The 23,296-nt window shown below is 44.7% G+C and overlaps 1 protein-coding gene across 9 annotated transcripts in view; it reads left to right on the top strand.

Annotated features, from left to right (window-relative positions):
- Window positions 1-6,567: 6,567 nt before the first annotated feature.
- Window positions 6,568-23,296, top strand: part of TRAF3IP1 (TRAF3 interacting protein 1) — an 88,090-nt gene continuing 71,361 nt past the window's right edge. For 7 of the 9 annotated variants that reach the window (XR_012154393.1, XM_073306849.1, XM_073306848.1 and 4 more), the window contains exons 1-6: window positions 6,568-6,746; window positions 8,651-8,719; window positions 9,442-9,603; window positions 15,093-15,236; window positions 15,360-15,860; window positions 21,907-21,984. Coding sequence is in view for 8 of the 9 variants with exons in the window: in XM_073306849.1 (XP_073162950.1) it covers window positions 6,624-6,746; window positions 8,651-8,719; window positions 9,442-9,603; window positions 15,093-15,236; window positions 15,360-15,860; window positions 21,907-21,984 (1,077 nt within the window). In the remaining variant the exon portion in view is untranslated. Of the gene's footprint in view, window positions 6,747-7,814; window positions 8,176-8,650; window positions 8,720-9,441; window positions 9,604-15,092; window positions 15,237-15,359; window positions 15,861-21,906; window positions 21,985-23,296 lie in introns of those variants that run through there. The other 2 variants (XM_073306850.1, XM_073306845.1) reach the window with 2 other exon arrangements.

Below are 23,296 nucleotides of genomic sequence, written 5' to 3'. Positions count from 1 at the left end.
AAATGCAGTGAGGATGTTTTATACACACAGACCATGAAAAAATAGGTGTTTATCACTTCAAAAGGTTTTCTCTCCCCCCACCCCACTCTCTTGCTGGTAATAGCTTATCTAAAGTGATCACTCTCCTTACAATGCGTATGATAATCAAGGTGGGCCATTTCCAGGGTTTAACAAGAATGTCTGAGGAACGGGGGAGGGGGGGGCATTTTTCTGTTGTAATATTGCAACTGTCATGTCTGTGATTGCGTGACCAGAGAGATTGAAGTGTTCTCCGACTGGTTTATGAATGTTATAATTCTTGACATCTGATTTGTGTCCATTTATTCTTTTACGTAGAGACTGTCCAGTTTGACCAATGTACATGGCAGAGGGGCATTGCTGGCACATGATGGCATATATCACATTAGTAGATGTGCAGGTGAACGAGCCTCTGACAGTGTGGCTGATGTTATTAGGCCCTGTGATGGTGTCCCCTGAATAGATATGTAACCCTTCTGCCCGTCAGAGTTGGCAGCAACAAGGGCCGGGTTCAGTATCTAGGGGATCCATTCCAATAACACAATGCAAACCGGCTCGAGCCCCCACCCAGTGACCTGGGATAAATATATACCACCCCCGCTGGGTGCCTCCAAGGGGCAATACTTCCCCTCTCACAAGCACGTAGTCTGAGTGTAACAAAAAGCCTTTTAATAACAGAGAGAAACAACGTGGCATTATGTTGGGGAAACACCACCAACCGGATTCATAACACAACCCATGAGCAAAAAATCCACCCCAAGCAAATTGGGGCATGCCCCTTTCCCTTTGGTTCTTGAGTCCGGCAACCTCAAATCACCCAAAGTCCCAAAAGTCCAATGACCCAAAAGTCTCTGTCCCTGGTCAGGGTGGCCCCAGAGTTCAAAAGTTTATCTGCGGAGCTTTACCTCCCAACCTGGGTGTAGATGAGACGGGGGTAAGAGGCGCCTTACATGATCTGAAGCTGACCGCCCCACAGCCCCATAAGCCTCCACTCCACTCCGCTCCGCCAGCCGCCCCACGAACTCCTTCGCTCAGCTCCGCTCCGCAGCCCACAAGCAGCTCCCGCTGTCCCATGAACTGCTCCACCAGCCAGTCCACAAACTGCTCCGTGTCCCACCAGCAGCTCCCGCCGTTCTATGCACTGGTCCACCAGCCTGTCCACAAGGCACTCCAGCCGTCCCGCAAACTGTTTCCACAATATATCTTCAGGCTCCCCCACTACTTAACACAACGCTCAGTGATTTCAGCTCTTAGGTGAATTCAGCTTGTAGTAGGGGAGCCTCAGTGCCGGTGCACCATTAGCCCAAAGTGAGCTCAGCAACCTGTAACTAGACTCCTAATGGAATCAAAATTAGCTCTGATATTCCACAGTGGAGAGAGGAGGAAGTGCAATTAGCACGTAAGGCCCTCACCAAGGGGCCCATGCCACCAAGTATTAATACTTGTCCCCAGCCTCTCTCCAGTCACAGAGTTTTAAAACCCATGACCCTTGCCTAGCGAGTGCTACTTAGTTGATGGTGAGTCCCTCCATCATAACAAAAGGCCAAGTACAGTTCCAAGCACAGTTCCCATAATCAGGGTAATAACAATTTATTCTTCCTGCCCCAATAACAGAGACACTGGGGATCCCACAGCAGCCAAAGTGACCATCTGGGCAGCTATGGCCTCATTCTAGGCGGGGTGGGTGTGCCTATGCAAATGAGATCAGCCCCTGAAGTTCTTTTCCACAACTTGCCACACCTCACCACCAGATGTCAGGGTGGAGCTCATCCTGACACTGCTTACAGATATGTGGGCACAATTGACAACGGGCTTTGTCGCAAGGATAGGTTCCTGGGTTAGTGGTTCTGTTGTGTGGTATGTAGTTGCTGGTGAGTATTTGCTTCAGGTTGGGGGGCTGTCTGTAGGCAAGGACTGGCCTGTCTCCCAAGATTTGTGAGAGTGTTGGGTCATCCTTCAGGATAGGTTGTAGATCCTTGATAATGCGTTGGAGAGGTTTTAGTTGGGGGCTGAAGGTGACGGCTAGTGGCGTTCTGTTATTTTCTTTGTTAGGCCTGTCCTGTAGTAGGTGACTTCTGGTACTCTTCTGGCCAAGTACTCCTTTTCTTTTTGCGAATACAGACTAACACGGCTGTTACTCTGAAATCTATGGATGGAGATTCCACCACCTCCCTAGGGAACCCATTCCAGTGCTTCACCACCCTCCTAGTGAAATAGTGTTTCCTAATATCCAACATAGACCTCCCACACTGCAACTTGAGGCCATTGCTTCTTGTTCTGTCATCTGCCACCACTGAGAACAGCCTAGCTCCATCCTCTTTGAAACCCCTCCTCAGTTGAAGGCTGCTATCAAATCTTCCCTCACTCTTCTCTTCTGCAGACTAAATAAACCCAGTTCCCTCAGCCTCTCCTCGTAAGTCATTTGCCCCAGCCCCCTAATAATTTCCATTGCCCTCTGCTGGACTCTCTTCAATTTGCCCACATTCTTTCTGTAATGGGGGGGCCAATAACTGGACGCAGTACTCCAGCTGTGGCCTCACCAGTGCCGAATAGAGGGGAATAATCACTTCCCTCAATCTGCTGGCAATGCTCCTACTAATGCAGCCCAATATGCCATTAGCTTTCTTGGCAACAAGTTCACACTGTTGACTCATATCCAGCTTCTCATCCACAGTAATCCCCAGCTCCTTTTCTGCTGCTTAGCCAATCGGTCCCCAGCCTGTAGCAGTGCATGGGATTCTTCCATCCTTGTTGAACCTCATTAGATTTCTTTCGGCCCAATCCTCCAATTTGTCCAGGTCACTCTGGACCCTATCCCTACCCTCCAGCATATCTACCTCTTCCCCCAGCTTAGTGTCATCTGCGAACTTGCTGAGGGTGCAATCCATCCCATCATCCAGATCATTAATGAAGATGTTGAACAAAACCGGCCCCAAGACCAACCCCTGGGGCACTCCGCTTGATACCGGCTGGACATCGAGCCGTTGATCACTACCCACTGAGCCCAGCGATGTAGCCAGCTTTCTATCCACCTTATAGTCCATTCATCCAATCCATATTTCTTTAACTTGCTGGCAAGAATACTGTGGGGGACTGTATCAAAAGCTTTGCTAAAGTCAAGGTATATCACAGCCACTGCTTCCCCATTTCCACAGAGCCAGTTATCTCATCATAGAAGGCAATCAGGTTGTTCAGGCATGACTTGCCCTTGGGAATCCATGTTGACTGCTCCTGATCACCGTCCTCTCCTTCAAGTGCTTCAAAATGGATTCCTTGAGAACCTGCTCCATGATATTTCGAGGGACTGTAGTTCCCCAGATCCTCCTTCCCTTTTTTAAAGACGGGCACTATATTTGCCTTTTTCAGTCATCCGGGACCTCCCCCAATTGCCACGAATTTTCAAAGATAATGGCCAATGGCTCTGCAATCACATCAGCCAACTCCGTCAGCACTCCTGGATGCAGTGCATCTGGCCTCATGGACTTGTGCTCATCCAGCTTTTCTAAATAGTCCTTAACCTGTTCTTTCACCACTCAGGGCTGCTCGTCTCTTCCCCATACTGTGCTGCCCAATGCAGCAGTCTGGGACCTGACCTTGACTGTGAAGACAGAGGGAAAAAAAGCATTGAGTACATTAGCTTTTTCCGCATCCTCTATTACTAGGTTGCCTTCCCCATTCATTAAGGGTCCCACACTTTCCCTGACTTTCTTCTTACTGCTAACATACCTGTAGAAACTCTTCTGGTTACTCTTCACATCCCTTGCTAGCTGCAACTCCAATTGTGCTTTGGCCTTCCTGATTACACCGCTGCATGCTCAAGCAATATTTTTATACTCCTCCCTAGTCATCTGTCCAAGTTTTCACTTCTTGTAAGCTTCCTTTTTGTGTTTAAGCTCACCAAAGATTTCTGTTAAGCCAAGCTGGTCACCTGCCATATTTGCTATTCTTTCTGCACATCAGGATGATTTGTTCCTGTGCCCTCAGTAAGGCTTCTTTAAAATAGTTGTGTGCATCCTTGTTCTATGGGCAGATTTTGGCCCTTGAGGCGTAATAATTATTTTTAAAACATTGAATATAAGGGATGGAAAGTTCAAAAGAAAGTTCCAAGAAAGTCTGTTCCCTAGCACATGGCAATTCTCTTCTAGTTCTAAGTTTTCTGCTTACTTCTCTTGATTTTGACTTGCCTGGCATTGGGTGGTTGTTTCGAAGGCAAATGATTTTTAGTGTAAGCTTTTTAAAAATTCCACACTGTAGGGTTTTCTGAAACCCCACAATGTATTGTGCACAGCTATCAGATGCTTGTTTTCGGGTTTTCAATGTAGGCTGAAAACAGAATGCTCCACTGTTAGTGTCTGGGGAGCAGTGTTGCACTTGGAGCTCATCCTCAGCTGATTATCCACCATGATCCCCACATCTTTCCCAGAGTCACTGCTTCTCAGGATAGAGGCCCCCATCCTTCTGGCCTACGTTCTTTGTTCCTAGACATATCTATTTAGCCATATTAAAATGCATGTGTGTCTGCTTGTGCCCAGCTTAGCAAGCAATCCAGATCACTCTGTATCAGTGACCGGTCCTCTTCATTATTTACCACTCCCCCAGTTGTTGTGTTCTATATCCACATTTTCTGCTTCTATTAGGGTGCTCCCAGAAATTGAACGGAAACACTTCGCTCAGCTCTCTACCCCACCGATAAGAGCTCTCTAGACTTCATATTTCTCCCCTTTTCACAGATCCCACCCCTCACACCACATCACAAGTTCCCATCTTAATACGGTGGGATTGAATGGAGCTCCCAACCAGCAACAGTTCTAGCCGTTGGCCCCAAAAAGGAAATAGAGACCAAGTCCAAGACTCAAGCCTTCTCCGTGTCATTGCTCCAGGACATGGCCTTCAATTGCAAGTGCTTCTCTTTGGGTCCAGAGGGATTTACACAGTCTTTGTGGCTTGTTAGCCTCTGACTCTCCAGCTAAACCGACCCATCCTTTCTCAGGGTACCACCTCGCCATCCAAATAAACACTAAAGTTTACATTTAACAGAACCCCTGAGGACTCTTCCTCCCAGTCCTTCTCAGGCATTGCAGACACTCCATGGAGAGCCAGTGGCAGAAGTCCAAATAAACCAGACAGTTCCAAAATAAACACAGTTCCTCCTCCCCAGTTTCTTCTTCCCATTCTTCTGGATTCCTACGAGACTCCTTCCAAAGCCCTTGGATGTAGGAAACTGTCACTACCTCCTACTCTTCCCAGGCGCCAGAGGTCCTCTGACGCGGAGTTGGTCTGGGAATCTCGTCACTTTCAGATTGTTTCAAACTGAGAAAAAAGAGACAAACTATTTCCCTCCAAGCTCTTTGTGCTGAAGTACCTGCTCTCATGAGCGCAGCAGCAAACTCTCCTGCTGCTTGGCACCCTCTCTTGCCTGGACTGAAGCAGATTCTGAGAGTCCTATTCAGTCACATTCTCACTCAGACTTTCCATTACCCCGCAGCACTTGAATTTGAATTTGTCTGAGGGAATACAATAGTTTCGGAAAGAAAAGTTGAGAGGGGTAAGTGAACCTGTAATAATTCCCAATTTATTGCTGCTCAAGCTGAGCTGGGAGGTTGGGCTGATAAAGGTGTATGCAGCCATAATGCACCACAAGAAACCCAATTTTTCATAGGCATATCAACATTTTAATTCCAAACATTAGTGGCAGTCAAGTATCAGGGGGTAGCCGTGTTAGTCTGTATCCACAAAAACAACAAGGAGTCCGGTGGCACCTAAAAGACTAACAGATTTATCTGAACATAAGCCTTCGTGGGTAAAAAACCCCACTTCAGATGCATGCACCTGCCCCGTTCCCTTATTGGTGTCCCTCTGCCCCTATCGTTCCGGTGGTGCCCCCCTGACTCGTTCCCTTATCGGTGCCCCCCTGCCCCTGTGGTCCCGGTGGTGCCCCCCTGCCCCATTCCCTTATCGGTGCCCCCTGCCCCTGTCATCCCGGGGGTGCCCCCTGCCCCTGTCATCCCGGGGGTGCCCCCCTGCCCCTGTCATCCCGGGGGTGCCCCCTGCCTCGTTCCCTTAACGCTGCCCCCTGCCCCGTTCCCTTATCGGTGCCCCCCTGCCCCTGTGGTCCCAGTGGTGCCCCCTGCCCCTTTCCCTTAACGCTGCCCCCCTGCCCCTGTCATCCCGGTGCTGCCCCAATGCCCCGTTCCCTTATCCCTGCCCCCCTGCCCCTGTCATCCCGGGGGTGCCCCAATGCCCCGTTCCCTTATCCCTGCCCCCCTGCCCCTGTCATCCCGGGGGTGCCCCAATGCCCCGTTCCCTTATCCCTGCCCCCCTGCCCCTGTCGCCCTGGTGGTGCCCCCCGCCCCCGTTGACCCCATTGGCGCTCGGATCGGGCCCTGTCCCGGCCCCGGCCCCGGCACGGAGGGGCGGGGCTGCTCCAAGAGCGGGGGGAGCCGCTGGGGGCGGGGCCCAGTAGGGCTCTTCCGGCCTGTTGCTAGGGCCGCGATGTGGGTAGTCACAGCGAGCTCGGCCGCTGCGCCTGCGCAGTCGTGGGCGGCGCGGTGCATGCCGGGAGGGGTCGGAGCCCGAGCCGGCCCGGCCGGTGCTGAGGGGCCGCCATGAACGGGGCCGTGGTGCGGCGCACGCAGGAGTTGCTGGGGCGGGTGATCCGCAAACCGCCCCTCACCGACCGGCTGCTCAGCAAGCCCCCCTTCCGCTACCTGCACGACGTGATCGGCGAGGTGAGGCGGGGCGGCCCCGCGCTCCGCGTCACCCGGTTGCTAGGCGCCGCCCCCGTGGGCCTGGCTGGGGGCAGCGCCCGAGGGAGCCCCCCACCCCGTCTCCCCTACCCGCCGCCTCAGCCCCTGCGCAGCGCCGCGGGAGCCCCGGCGGGCCCGGGGCCGGCGCGGCCCCCTCCCCGGCACGGTTCTCCAAGCTGCCGTCTCGAGAGTCTGGCTCCCGGCTGCTGAGGCCAAGGAAGGGGGCGTGTGGCTGGAGCCCAGCCCCTGGGGGCAGCGTCGGCCTGGGGAGAGCCCTGCAACTGAGGGGCTAGATCAGGGGCTGCGCCGTGCAGGGGGCCTGGGTTGAGTTCCCATACTTCCACCGGCCTGCGGAGTGGCCATGGGCCAGTCCCCCGGGCCTGGGCTTGACACCTAGACCGTAGGGCAACCTAGCGGCAGGGCTCAGGGCTGTGACCCATTTCACACCCTGGGCAACCTAGTTAGGGCCACCTAACCCCTCCTGTGGACCCAGCATTGTCGCTATCTACCTGCTGCCCTGGGGAGGGATTTGTTACAGCAAGGAGAAACCCCCTCCGTCCCTGCAGTGCCATGCTTTTGCCTCCCTTTTCTAATGTGTGGAGGCAAGAGTTTTTGCCCATCTTCATCAAACTTATTAACAGCCGCAGATGAAAGATAGTGCCAAAGTCTAAAGTAGTTTTGGTCTTTAGCATTCCAGTTGGCCTTTAATACTACAGGAGATGCTTGTTTGCAGCAAACCTTGTAAGAGCAACCGCTGCTTATGAGTAAGGCTGCGAGTTTGTGATGGAAGTCATGGATTCTGTGGCTTCTGCAGCAGCCGGTCCGGCTGGCCTGGGGGCTGCCTGAGGGGCTTGGGCAGCCCCTGAGCCAGCCACACCGGCTGCTGCTGGGGCAGTGTCAGGCCCCCTCCCTTCCCAGCAGCAGCAAAAGTTTGGGTGCGGGGGGTTGGGGAGGGTGTGAGGGCTCTGGGTGGCGCTTACCTTGGGAGACTTCCCAGAAGCAGAGACATGTTCCTCCCTCAGCTCCTAGCTCTGTGCGCTGCCTCTGCCCGCAGGCACGGCCCCAGCAGCTCCAGTTGTCCACATTTCCTAGCCCATGGGAGCTGCAGCACTTGGGGCATGGGCAGCATGCGGAGCTAGGAGCTGAGGGAGGGACATGTCACCACTTCTGGGGAGCTGTGAGGAGCTGGTTAGGGAGTCTGCCAGCCCCACCAACCTCCCACTCCCAGCATTAGCGGGGGTCCTGGGCCGTGTGCTGCTCTCCCACCCCCGCCCCTGTGCCTCCACAGCGCCCCCAGGCTGCCCTTCTGAGCATCCACAACTCCCACTGGAGCAACGTAGCAAAAGGCACAGATATGTTGCTACTAATGAATGTCTACTATATTCTCTTCTGACAGATTTAATAAAAGGAGGTAAGCACTCCTATATTGAAAGATGTTCACAGAGTTTATGCTTTTTTACCTTTCTTGAAAGAAAAATGGATTACTCACTAGAAAATTTGAAATTCTCTGAACTCATAGTCTGTGCATGTCCACAAAGAAATCAACCACCAACAAGTTAGGCAGTAACAGAAACAGAATAAATCAAGATTGTAGTTAAAGCATAGAGTCTTGTGGGTCCATGAACCTTAATTTCCTATTAAAAAAAAAGAGTGGATGCACAAATCTTCCATACTGCAGAGATGTAATAATTGACAAGATTTTGAATGGCTTATTGAAACACATTACATAAGTGATCATTGCAATAGAGAAGATCTTTAAAACTGCCCCCAAAATAATTCAGCATGAAATAGTATCTCTCTAAATGATTGCAGGAAGCTCAAAAAAGTTTTTTTCAGAAGCTTTCCAGTATTTTTTAGTAATTTATTGCATTTCCTTTGCTTTGAAGGTAATCAGAGTGACAGGTTTTATGAATGGGCTTTACACAGATTTTGAGATGAAATCTGATAATGTTAAGGTGGGTATGAAATTTCCTTATTTCATGTTGGAATTCTTTATAACTTGCCATCAGGTACTGTCACTTATTCATGTGTCACTGAATTCTATTTACTATGGCAAACCTACACTCTTCTAAAGCTAATATTGTCAAGGACTAGTCTCAGATGCTGCCTTTTTTAAAGTGTTGTGGTGATGTTTGCATTGTGGTAGTGCCCAGTCACTGATCAGAACTCCACTGTGCCAGGCACTGTACAGATACAAAACAAAATTGTTGGAAAGATACTTACCTCTACAGTTTTTTAAAATTAATCTGTTTAATATGTAGCTCAAGAAAATAGAACTCAATGTCTGCACATCTTATAATGTACATGAGATGAACAATGATTTGCAGTGTTGCTGTAGCTGTTGGTCGCAGGGTAAGAGAGGCAAAAGGGGTGCAGTAGTATCGTCTATTGAACCAACTTCTGTTGGTGGAAGGCACAAGCTTTTGAACTTCCTCAGGTCAGGAGAAGGTAACTAGAGTGTCCAGGTTAAACTGCCCTCTTCATTTCTCTTACAATTGGAACTTCATATTTTAATTTTGGATTACAATAACTATCCATTATCAAAATGCTTATTTCTAAAATGAAAATGATTTGTAATAATAATGGATAATTTCATATAGGAAAGTTTGTGTAAATATGCTACAAATCAGAGGTTAAATAGACTTTTAATAAAGTATAACGTTAATTTTTTTCCCAGGATAAAGATGCCAAAATCAGCTTCCTCCAGAAGGCTATTGATGTTGTCATAATGGTAACAGGGGAGCCATTGTCAGTGAAGCCAGCACGTATTGTAGCTGGGCATGAACCTGAAAGAACCAATGAGTTTCTCCAAGCAATTGGAAAATGCTGTCTCAATAAGGTATGATCATACTGTCAGTGATTCACATGAATGGTTCCCAACCTTTTCAGTCCTGTGGGTGTCTCTTGTTAAACATAACCAATATGTGATTCATAGACTTCAAGACCAGAAGAGACCATCATGGTGACTCGTGAGCCACATGTGGCTCTTTTACAGTTAAAGTGAGGCTCCTGGAGCCCTCCACAACCCTCCATTCTTCGTCTACCAGACTGTGAGGGGGGGGAGCTCAGGGCTTCTGCCCTGTGGTGGGGCTAGGACTTCTGCCAGAGACGACTGATGCCTGCTGAGAGTGGGGGCACACATTGTAAAGGTTTTCCCCCCACAACAGCTTGAGTCATACCCCCTAGGCACACCCTCTCTCTTCCCCTCCTTGGAGTGGCTCTCCCTGCAGCTCTCAGCTGCTGACTGCTGCCTCTACCCAAATCGCAGCTTCCAGCTTGCCGGCTCCAGCAGCTACCATATAGGGAGGGGGCCCGGCGGCACCATGTGACCAAGCGGGGCCAGCAACCCCTGGCAAAAATTGTGGGGGGAGGATGTGACCCCATGTGTCTCCCTCCCACATTGCCTCTGGCTTCTGCCCAGTGGGTCGGTCTCAGGGCTTCAGCCCCGCGGGAAGCACCTGCCAGGGCTTCAGCCCCATGGGGTACACGTGCCATGGCTCAGGGCTTCAGCAGGAGTGGGACAAGTGCCTTCCATGGGGCTGAACCTCCAACACCCCTCTCTCTGCAGGGCTGAACCCCTGAGCTTGGGCAGGTGCCTCCTGCAGGGCTGAAGCCCTGAGACCCCCTTCCTTGCAGGGCTGAAGCCCCAGCAGGTGCATCCCATGGGGCTGAAGCCCTGAGCCCCAGCAGGAACTCCCCAGCTCTCGAACTTCTGAAGATTGTTGTATGTGGGTTGGAAGTTCAATAAGTTTGGCCACCCTGATCTAGTCTGACCCCCTGCACAGCACAGGCCATGGAACCTCACCTACCCACTTCTGTAAAAGACCTTTAACTTCTGGCTGAGTTACTGACATCCTCAAATCATGGTTTAAAGACTTAAAAATTCAGAGAATCCACCAGTTCAAACCAGCCAGTGACCTATTCTGCAGAGGAAGGCCAAAAAAACCCGTGTCTCTGCCAATCAGCCCTGGGAAAAAATTCATTTCCAACCCCAAATATGGCAATCAGTGACACTGAGCATGTTGGCGAGACCCACCAACCAGACTCCTGGAAAGAATTATCTGTAGTAACTCAGAGCCCTTCCTATCTAGTGTTCCATCTATGGCTGTAGGATATAAATGCTAATAGCAGTCGTGGACGGGCCAGATGCCATTGTAGGCAATCTCATCATACCATCTCCTCCATAAACTTACCAAGCTCGGTCTTGAAACAAATTGTTTTTTTGCCCCCCACTATTTCCCTTGGAACGCTGTTCCAAAACTTCACTCCTGTGATGATTAGAAACCTTCGTATAATTTCAAGCCTAAACTTGTTGGTGGCCAGTTTATATCCATTTGTTCTTATCTCAGCATTGTCCCTTAACTTAAATAACTCCTCTCCCTCCCTGGTACTTAACTCTCTGATGTATTTATAGAGAGCAATCATATCTCCCCTCAGCCTTCATTTGGTTAGGGTAAACCAGTTCAAGGTCCTTAAATCTCCTCTCATAAGGTAGGTTTTCCATTCCTTGGATCATCCTAGTAGCCCTTCTCTGCACCTGGTCCAGTTTGAATTCATCATTCTTAAACATGGGAGACCAGAATTGCACACTGTATTCCAAAAGAGGTCTCACCAATGCCTTGTAATGACAATGACACTTCTCTATCTCTACTGGAAATACCCCGCCAAGTGCATCCTAGGATTGCATTAGCCTTTTTCACAGCTGCATCACATTGGCGGCTCATAGTTATCCTGTGATTGACTAATATACCTCCGTCTTTCTCCTCTTCTGTTGCTTCCAACTGATAAATCCCAGCTTATAGCAAAAATTCTGGTTATTAGTCCCTAAGTGCATGACCTTTCACTTTGCACAATTAAATTTCATCCCATTTCTATTACTCCAGTTTTCAAGGTCCTCCAGAACTTCTTGTCTGACATTCCAGTCCTCCTTTTTATTGGCAATACCTCCCAACTTTGTGTCATCTGCAAATTTTATTAGCACACTCCTACTTGTTGTGCCAAGGTCATTAATAAACATGTTAAATAAGATTGGTCCCAAGACTGATCCCTGAGGAACTCTACTAGTAACTTCCCTCCAGTCTGATAGTTCATCTTTCAGGATGACTGGTTATGGTCTCCTATTAACCAGTTTGATTCCTGTATTAATCCCCATCTTCTCTAATTTAACTAATTTCTCATGTGGAACTGTATCAATACCTTACTGAAATTCAGGTAGATTAGATCTACTGCATTTCCTTTGTCTAGAGAGTCAGTTATCTTCCCAAAGAAAGAGATCAGGTTGGTCTAGCATGTTCAACCCTTTGTAAAACCATGTTGTATTTTATCCCAATTACCACTTACCTGTATGCCCTTAACTGCTTTCTCTTTCAAAATTTGTTCTAAGATCTTGCCTACAATTTAGGTCAAACTAATAGTTTGTAGTTTCCTGGATTGCCTTTTCTCCTTTCTTAAATATCGGTACTATATGAGCAATTCTTCAGTCATAGCGTACGACTCCCGAGTTTACGGATTCATTAAAAATCCTTGCTATTGGTCTTGCAATTTCATGTGCCAGTTCCTTTAAAAATCTTGGATGGAAATTATCCAGGCCCCCTGGATTTGATCCCGTCAAGCTGTTTGAATTTAACTTCTATCTCTGATATTGTGATTTCTACTTGCACATCTTCATTTCCGTTACTGATCCTGCCACTATCCCCAGGCTCCTCATTGGTCTTATCAAAAACTGAGGCAACGTATTCATTTATGTGTTAGGCCATTCCTAGATTGGCTGTAATCTCCACCCCATCCTCAGTGTTAAGCACTTCTTCTTTCCTTGTTTTCTTTTTCTTTACATAGCTAAAGAACCGTTTACTATTGATTTTAATTTCCCTTGCAAATTCCAGCTCTGCTTGGCTTCTGGCAATTCTTACTTGTTCCCCTACGCTTTCTGACTTCCAAGAGGTATCTTTCCTTGCGGATCCATCCCTTCTATTCCGCATAGGCAGGCTATCTGCTTTCTCTTAATAACCGGTTTGAGGTGTTTTTCCATCTAGTTTGGTCTGCAACCCTTCCTATGATTCCCCCCTCTCCCTCCCCCTTTGCTCAGGAGGTGGGCTCCAGATAATTCCTGCAACTTTGAGTTAAAGTGATTCCAAGCCTCTTTTCTATTCAGATCCTTGGGTTAGTCAGTGTAGTCCTCTTCTGTAACTAAGTCCCTTAATTTTTTTTTTTTATTTGCCCTTTTGAAATCAAGGACCCCAGTTGTTTCATCCTTCCGTTTAGTTTAAACTGATTCATGGATATGACAAACTATATGGAAACTCATCCACTATTTGTATTTACTCAATATATGAATTGTATTGTTGTGTTAACTGCAGCATAACATAACTAAAAGTACAGATGGCCTGATCCTTAACTGATGTAAAGCAGTGTAACTCCATGGAAATCAGTGGAGCTTTTTACATAAATTGAGGATCTGGCCCATGAACTTTGGCTGTATCATCACCATATTAGGTGAACATGGAATACTCTTCGGTTTAATTACAACAGAATCCACAAGCATTGTCTCAGTAGGAATTTCCAGATTTTCAGTGCACTTGAATATTCCTGAAAGAGTTGATGAGCATATCTTTAGGCACTTACTTTTCAAAATCTTTCAACCTTTTAAAATCACAAATGGAGGTGCTTACTGTAGAGAAGCCACTCTTTCCTCCGAGTGTACAAAAAAGCAGCAATGGAGACATTAGATCTCGTCTTAGTACCCTTGGAAACTCATGGGTTTTAAAACAGCTGTTGCCTTTAATATAGCTTGTTGTATTCCTGTTTTTTGCTTATAGTCACTGTGGAGCTTTTCAAATAAGACTAATCTTCTCAAGCTCTTTATCCACTGATGCCCTCCTTGATTATAGCCTCAGTCTGATCATTGATCTGAACAAGAACAGATGGACAGGCTCTAGTCTCCTGCAGAGTCCTTCCCTTTCATAAAAGAAAATACTATATTAATGGTCCAAAACACTTGGGATAATGATAGTGAAGTTTTTAAGGACATTATTATAAAATACTGGATTGTACATGAGGATCATTCAAATTGATTTTTTGGTAATCCAGTAGTTTTTGAAGTTCATATTGCATGCGAGCCGTTCCCATAGCTTTTCAGTAAATCAATTGTGTTAGATTCTTTCTTGTTTGAACTTAGGGAGGGAGAATCTAGGAAACAGGCTTTGGATTGCTTAGATAATGTTCTTGACCCCGAATTTCCTTGGGAATTTTTGACAAGATCCAGTATCCTGAAAGTAGTCTCAGTTGCCTGGGTATGGGGTTGAGATAATTATCCTATTTATTTTTATGATTGTGAAAATATCAGACTTGGTCTGTTGTGTGCAAAGGATCCTCTGGTCTCAGGACTGTTTAAGACTTTTCATGCCAATCTGATGCTCTTTACTGTTTCCGTAAATGTGGCAAATGTCACGAATGATGTTCAGATGCTAGTGACTGAATGTGAAAACCCACAAAAAGTCATCCTTCTCCAATTGTATACCAAGAGAGGATCAGAGTAGCTCAGGTGCCTGACTTTTCTCTCTATTGAGTTATCATGAGGGGCAAAATCAGTTCCAGTGATTTTAACTATCCAGTTCTCTTTCAGGAAGAGGAAGCTTGAGTAGCAAAATTCCTAAGGGTATGGTAACCTCAGTATATATACTCAGATCTTGGTATAATAGAATTCATGGTCACTGTTGTGCAGAAGCTGAGATCTGACTTTAGCTGCCACCCAATTGGACTGGTAAAAATTATTTGCTTAGTAGTTTTTCAAAGCTAGATCAAATTGAACTGGACACTTGAGGGCTTCTTTTAACATGGTCGCTAAATTCTGTTGGAAGTGCTCCTCAGCATCGGGTTCCTAGCATTTTGTAAAAAATGCATCTTTAAAATGAAACAGTTTGTTGGTTAAAATGGAGCCACATCAGAGTATATCTAAATGCAGCATTGTAGGGTTTGGAATATTTAGTGTAGCAGTCGTAATATGGTAGACACTTTCAAAATAATCCATGTTGCTATTACAGAGAAAATGTAAAAGACGAAGTACTGAGAATCATTAGCATTGGAAACATGTAATAGTAATAGAAAAAAATCACAACATATATGGATAGCTTTGGTGGATAGAGTCAAATTAAAAAAGAGGCACAAGAAAGCAGTTGACTTAAATCGGTGAATTGTCTTTGAATGAGAGGAGTAGCATAAAACATACGTGATTTCATAAAAATCATCCTGGGAACTACAGAATTAGAAATGCAGATTGCATTTAATAAAGTAACACAAGCTAATTTTCATTGGATTTAATCTTCTCTGCAGTTGTCCAGTGATGATGCTGTGAAGAGGGTGCTTGCTGGGGAGAAAGCAGATATCAAAGGAAAGCCTCCATCTACTTCTAAATCTCAAGATAAAGAAAATAGAGAATCCAGGGCAGAAGAACAAAAAAGCCATAAGGATAAAGAGGTGGGCTTTGCTGTGTTTCTGGGGGGAAATGGGCTACAACTAGAAATATTTTGGGGTGAAAAATACTGTGTAATGGAACTGGCTTGTGCTGTAGTTTAATATTACCTTCTACTCTATTTTTAGGGCAGAGGAGACAATGAAATAAAAGATAGAAGTACAAGCCGAGACAGAAAACCTAGCCGAGACAGAAAACCTAGAGAAGAGGTGAAAGAAGAAGAGAAGAAGCAAAGAGAAAAGGAAAGAGACAAGCATAAAGATAATGAGGACAGGCACAAAGACCTTGAAGGGGGCAATTTTAGAGAAGGTGAAAAACATGAAAGAGAGAAAAGCAAGAACAGAACATCCAAACGAGGAAGAGAAACAGAAAAAAGCAGAGAAAAAGACACAGGAGATCTGGAACGAGAAAAAGATCTGGAACGTGATAAAGGACGGGAGAAGGAAAGAAAAAATGAAGGAGGAAAAGAAAAGGAAAAATTGAAAGAAAGGGACAAAGAGAAGGGCAGGGACAAAGACCGTGAGAAAGACAGAGATAGGGGAAAAGACAGAGAGAGGGACAGACGAAGGGATCGAGGCAAAGTCGGGGAACGCTTGAAAGAACAAGGAACGGTTAAAGCAGAAAAAAAGGTAAAACAAACACTTTGTGGGGAAAAAAGGTCCCTTACTAATGTGCTCTGAGCCCTGTGGTATTAATGTTGAGTCTGTGTCTTAATATCATGTTTGCACATATCTTCATCTGGCATTTTTGGTTGTCTGTGGTTAATTTAATGATTCTTAAGTGCCTTTGTTTTCAAGCAAAAACCTACTTGCTTCATTAAAAGTAATGGAGACTCTTTCCTACCATCAAAATCCCTTTCCCTTCTTTTTTTGTAGCACTTAACATGGTCTGCGATTGTATGAACGCATATACACGCTATACCTTCAGCTGAATACTGCTTTGCAGAGGCAGCTCCAGGGGCTGTAGTGTCCTCCATGATCCTGTTTGTTGATGCTGTGTCCTTTGTACTAGCCTTTTCACAGCTTTTGTAAATGGCATCCAGCAAAGAGAATCTTGGAGCATATCAAAACCTTGAAGGTAGTGGAACCCCTTGCATCTCATTTGAAGCATTGTGTGCTCTAGCTAAGAGGATCTTGAGCATCTGAGTCCTGCAAGTGACCACATAACCAGCATCCTCCCTACAAATGGCAGCTGTTGAAAATATTCTTGTGGTATAGTGGAGTCCTTGTAGACAGTAGCAGCAGAGTCTCAGTAAAGAAACAGTCCTGCAACAGTTCAGATATGCAGAAGGTGAGGACTACTTTCCCTTTTATGTAAAATGATTGCTGAGGGGGAAGGGCTCTCATTATTAAACCGCAAAACACAAACCAATAGCTGTTGCCTCTGATTTATAACATAATTTTTCTCTGGGAAGCTATTGCCCATTCTGGATTGTCTACTTCTAGTCTTCAGTCAAGAAATCTTTCAGCTCCTACTACTGTATCAGGGATAAGAATGTACTCCGGGTTGCTGCTATGCAGGTGACTGTCTTTACAGGCCTGACTCTCTTGAGCTGAGGAACTCTTCTCACCAATAAATCAGTCCATGTAATTGCTAGTGGTAGATATCCTGATGTCTTCTGTGAAAAAAACAAAATTTGTGAAGAGAGTGGAGTAATGGTGTAATAATTTTAAATCTCCAGTTACATACCAACACCCTCTTTGAGTGCCATTATTGGAAATGTTCCCTCTGAAGTTTTTAAGTTTCTCCAGGAGGAATAACACATAGCAGTAATTCTCAAACTTTTTACTGATGTGACCCATCAGCTGAATTTTGTCTTTTGCCACCCACCATTACATATATGCACCTCCCATCCCAGCACTGCAACCCTGATCCCAGCCAGGTATGGAGGGATGCCCTGGAGGAGGTGGGGGATAGATAATGAGCCTACCCTGCACTCAGCCTGCAGAGGTGGCTCCTATCTCATGGGGCTGGCTCCATCATCCAATGGTTACACCACGTGTCAGGTTGCAGTGCTTGGAGAGGGGAGAAGTGTACATTTGCCTACGTCCTGTGACCCATCTACAACCTTCCCATGACCCACTTATGGGTAGAGACCCCTTGTTTGAGAAACACTGACATATGGGCCTGTTAGCACTTAAATCACCTAGTGGTAAAATCAACTGAATACTACTAGGTGCTAGAAAGCCTTGTTAACATCAGGCCTTTGTGGAAATCCCACCTCCCTCCGTGATACCTTAATTTGAGCCATTAGGTTCTGTATTGTACTTCCTGATAATCAAATTGGCATTGCTTTTCTGAATGGCAGTAGGGCAGTTAGTGTAGAAGTTTGGCCTCTTTGGCCTGCCTTTCTTGTGACTGGCTGTCTTTAGACTTGTTCACTTGGTTCCAGCTCTGTTCTTGCTGGGAGAGCTGAAAGGAAGTCCACCAGCATCAAGCCATTTCCTTCCTGAGGGGATATTATGTCCATCAGGACGTAAGGAACCAAAGGACATGAAAAGAATAAATTATTTAATTGCCTATATACCAATGAATATAAATACAGGAATTGTGGAAAATTTATATGGGGTGCCACGGGATACGAGGAGAAATCTATGGTCAGGAGAGTAAAGGACAATAAGGAGTTTTTTTAAAGTATATTAGGAACAAAAAGAATCCTAACAATAGTATCGATCCATTACTAGATTCCAATCAACATGGGTTTATGGAAAACAGATCCTGTCAAGCTAACTTGATAGATCTTTTTGATCAGATTACAAGTTTGGTTGATGAAAAGTAATAGTGTTGATGTAATAGGCTTCTGTAAGTCATCTGACTTGTAACGCATGACATTTTGATTTAAAACCTAGAACGACATGAAGTCAATATGGTACACATTAAATTGCTTAAAAGCTGACTGATAGGTCTCAAAATGGGGAATCATCATCCAATATATGCGTTTTTAATGGTGTCCCAGGGGAATTGGTTCTCAGTGCTATGATATTTTATATCTGTATTAAATCATCATTGATAAAGTTTGCAGATGACACAAAAATTGAGGAGTGGTAAATAATCGTGAGGACAGGTCACTGATACAGATTGATCTGGATCGCTTGGTAACCTGGGTGCAAACAAACAGTATGGCATTTTAATATTGCTAAATGTGAATGTATACATCTAGGAACAAAGAATGCAGGCCATGCTAACAAGATGAGGGACTCTATTCTGGGAAGCAGTGACTCTGAAAAAGATTTCGGGATGGTGATTGATGATGAGCTTCCAGTCTGATGCTGTGGACAAAAGAGCTAGTGCAATCCTTGGATGCATAAACAGAGGAATCTCGATTAGGGGTAGAAAGGTTATTTTACTGCTATATTGGCAGTGGTGCAGCCGCTACAGGAATACTGTGTCCAGTTCTGATGTCCACAGTTCAAGAAGGGTGTTGATAAATGTAAGAAGGTTCAGAGAAGGGCCACAAGAACGATTAAAAGTAGGGCTATCGATTAATCGCAGCTAACTCACGTGATTTAACTCAAATTAATAGTGATTAAAAAAATTAATTGCGATTAATCACAGTTTTAATCACACTGTTAAACAATAGAATACCAATTGAAATTTATTAAATATTTTGGATGTTTTTCTATGTTTGGATGTATTTTCATATATATTGTATTCTGTGTTGTAATTGAAATCAGTGTATATTATTTTTGATTCTAAATATTTGCACTGTAAAAATTATAAATAAGAAATAGTATTTTTCAATTCACCTCATACAAGTAATGTAGTGTGCAGTCTTTGTTGTGAAAGTGCAACTTACAAATGTAGAAATTTTTTTGTTACATAACTGCACTCGTAAACAAAACAATGTAAAACTTCAGAGCCTACAAGTCTACTCAGTCCAAACTGGGCATTATGATGAAAAGCTTGTTTTCAGGATCAATAAAAATCAATGATTTAAAAAAAAATTAAATTTAAATTAAATACAGGTTTATATTCTTAAAACTATGGCTGTCTATTAATCACAGTTAACTCACACGATTAACTCAAAAAAATTGCGATTAATCGCACTGTTAAACAGATTACCAATTGAAATCTATTAAATATTTTTGGATGTTTTTCTACATTTTCAAGTATATTGACTTCTATTACAACACTGAATACAAAGTGTACAGTACTCATTTTATGTTAGTTTTTATTACAAATGCACTGTAAAAATGATAAAACAAAAGAAATAGCATTTTTTCAGTTCACCTCATACAAGTACTGTAGTGCATTCTCTGTTGTGAAAGTGTATCTTACAAATGTAGATTTTGTTTGTTACATGCCTGCGCTCAAAAACAAAACAATGTAAAACTTTAGACCCTCCAAGTCCATTCAGTCCTACTTCTTGTTCAGCCAATCGCTAAGACAAACAAGTTTGTTCACATTTACAGGAGGTAATGCTGCCCTCTTCTTATTTACAATGTCACCAGAAAGTGAAAACAGGCATTTGCATGGCACTTTTGTAGCTGGCGTTGCAAGGTATTTACGTGCCTGATATGCTAAACATTCGTATGCCTCTTCATGCTTCAGCCACCATTCCAGAGGACATGCTTCCATGCTGGTGATACTCGTTAAAAAAAATGTGTTAATTAAATTGGTGATACAATTCTCCCCCAAGGAGTTCAATGTCCCCTGCTCTGTTTTACTCGCATTCTGCCATATATTTCATGTTATAGCAGTCTCAGATGATGACTCAGCACGTGTTGTTCATTTTAAGAACACTTTCACTGCAGATTTCACAAAATGCAAAGAAGGTACCAATGTGAGATTTCTAAAGATAGTTAGAGCACTTGACCCAAGGTTTAGGAATCTGAAGTGCCTTCCAAAATCTGAGAGGCATGAGGTGTGGAGCATGCTCTCAGAAGTCTTAAAAGAGCAATACTCTGATGCAGAAACTACAGAACCCAAACCTCCAAAAAAGAAAGCTGCTTTGGATTGTTATTGAGCAGAACCCGTCATCAGCATGGGTGCATGTCCCCTGGAATGGTGGTTGAAGAAGGAAGGGACATATGAATCTTTAGCGCATCTGACACACAAATATTTTGCGACACCAGCTACAACAGTGCCATGAGAATACGTCACCTGAAAGTGAGAACTGGCAAACAAGAAGCGTGCAGCATTTTCTCCTGCAAATGTAAACAAACGTGTTTGTCTGAGCGATTGACTGAACAAGAAGTAGGACTGAGTGGACTTGCAGGCTCTAAAATTTTACACTGTTTTATTTTTGAATGCAGTTTTTGGTACATAATTCTACATTTGTAAGTTCAACTTTCATGATAAAGAGATTGCACTACAGTACTTGCATTAGGTGAATTAAAGAAATACTATTTCTTTTGTTTTTTACAGTGCAAATACTTGTAATAAAAATAAAGTGAACTGTATAAATTGCTGTACACTTTGTATTCTGTGTTGTAATTGAAATCAATATATTTGAAAGCATAGAAAACATCCACAAATGTTTAAATAAATGCTATTCTGTTATTGTTTAACAGTGTGATTAATCGCAATTAATTTTTTTAATCACTTGACAGCCCTAATTAAAAGATTAGAAAATGTGCCTCATAGTGATAAACTCATGGAGTTCAATCTATTTAGCACTTAACAAAGAGAAGGTTAAGAGGTGACTTGATTACAGTCTATAAGTACCTACATGGGAACAAATATTTAATAATTGGCTCTTCAATCTAGCAGAGAAAGGTATAATATGATCCAGTGAATGGAAGTTGAAGCTAGACAAATTCAGACTGGAAATAAGGTGCACATATTTAACAGTGAGGGTAACTAACCACTGGAACAATTTACCAAGGGTCGTGGTGGATTCTTCCTTAATGGCAACTTTTAAATCAAGATTAGTTTTTTTTCTAAAAAAATCTGCTCTAGGAATTAATTTGGGGAACTCCTCTAGCCTGTCTTCTATAAGAGCTCAGGTGATCACAGTGGTCCTATTTGGCCTTGGAATATCTGAATCTGTAATGGATCACACACTTGTTAGTTCTCTCTCAGACAAGGGACATATTCCCAGTCATTACTCCCTGTATGTAGTCTTCTCTTGTCTAGAACTCGTAACTGTCTTAAGATCCATCTCCTCATTGTCTTTCACTTCATCACTCAAGCTGTGGCTTTCTGGATGCAGGGTCCTGCTAACTTTCTCTAAATCTTTCCTAGCTTCTGTTTCTCTTCTGCTGCTTGCCTTTTGCCAATAGTGACTCCAGATTAGGGGACATCTGGAGTGTGGGGACAGGTTAATTTTTGTGTGAGAAGATAATTTACAGGTACATGTCCCCCCAATCTGGAGGATTCTTTTCCCTCTGGGATTACTCAGAAAAGGTGACATTTTAAAAGTTTTAGTTGTTTATCAGTGGATGCATACTTGGAGGTGTGGTGCCATCTGGGTTTTTATACAGGCACTGCACTACACCAAAACCTCTATCAGAGAACTCCCTTTGTCCTAAGGGTGACCCTTACACCAGTAATTGCTTGGGGATATCTGTTAAAAGAAGACAGATAAGAAGAAACTTGCCTCATTATTACACTCAGCATTACTGTACATTGATTTTATCATCAAGTTTTTTCCTTTAGGTGGCTTAATGTAGGTCATTCGTTTATATTAAGTATCTCAGTGGTTGTGTATATATAGCAGCTGTCTCTCTTCAGTCCACAGGAGCTGAGGATACTTTAACTAAGAAAACAGAGAGATCTTCTAAAGACACTAAGACTGAGCCAGATAAAGAGGTAAGTATTGCAAAGCGATACAAAGCTCTATCAAGCTGGCTATTTAAAGTGTCACATTTTAGAATATATTAACTCATATTGAGCTCTGGGAGTCTGCAGTGGAACTGGAACAATTTTCATAGTGTGGGGGCTGAGAGCCATTGAACGAAAGTGTAAACTCTGTATATAATGGAAACCACTTTAAGCCAGGGGGCCCTAGTGCCAGCACCTATGGGAGTCTGTCATCTGAGGATTGCTGTGATTTTTTTAAAAAAAATTTGGTTTAGGTTAATATAAAGTTGCAGGATGCTAAAGCAAGTATATTAAGGCAGTGTTTTTCAAACCATGGGTCGCCACCCGGTACTGGGTCGCGGCATGTAAGGCACTGGGTCACCTTGCTCTGGTCAGCAGCGCCGACCGGGTCGTTAAAAGTCCCATTGGCGGTGCTACCCAGCTAAGGCAGGCTAGGGCCTACAAAGGAACTGCAGAGAAGTTTAACTGTCCATGAAGAGACTGTCTGGTTGTGGTCACTGCATGATATCTCTATAACTCTTTCTATGGACAGTTTCATCCTGAATGATCATACATCAGTGACTCACAATGCGTATGACATTAGTGACTGTTTTCGTAACAACAACAGTCCTTCAGGGCAGATTGAATTTTCCTCCAGGGCAGATTGGAAGAGGCCCTGGAGGTTTTTCGCCTTCCTCTATAGCATGGGGCACAGGTCACTTGCTGGAGGATTCTCTGCTCCTTGAAGTCTTTAAACCACAATTTGAGAACTTCAGTAGCTCAGACATAGGTGAGAGGTTTTCGCAGGAGTGGGTGGGTTAGATTCTGTGGCCTGCGTTGTGCAGGAGGTCAGACTAGATGATCATAATGGTCCCTTCTGACCTTTAAACTATTCCGACGCTGCACTGCGCCCCAGTCTATGCCACCACACCCCTGGCTCATCGTCCCAATCTCTTTGCCCAGCCAGTCCCCGTTTTCTCTCCCTACGCTCCAGATCTGTTTCCACTCCTGGCTCCCAGTCATTATCTCTCTCCCCTCCCACCGTTAGTCCGAGTTTTACCAGCCTTCTTGTACCAATCTGCTCCTTTCCCTTTATGTGGTCTGGCTCCTGTCCCCTTTGCATTCAAGTCAGGCACCTTCCTGTTCCTTTCTGACTGGGCAGCAGCAGAGGGGATACTGAAAGTGCAGGAGAGACAGGCTCCCTGCTCTCAGTTCTGATGCCTGCAGTGTTTCAAACTGAATGGTTTGAATACTACGTTTAAGAAAGCTTTGTTCATTTTAGAAGTCTATCTTAACACATTTCATGTATAGTAAAGCTGTC

Source organism: Lepidochelys kempii, chromosome 11 (genome assembly GCF_965140265.1).
Source record: "Lepidochelys kempii isolate rLepKem1 chromosome 11, rLepKem1.hap2, whole genome shotgun sequence".
Taxonomy (NCBI): Eukaryota; Metazoa; Chordata; order Testudines; family Cheloniidae; genus Lepidochelys; species Lepidochelys kempii.
This window is presented reverse-complemented; position numbering and strand designations above follow the sequence as displayed.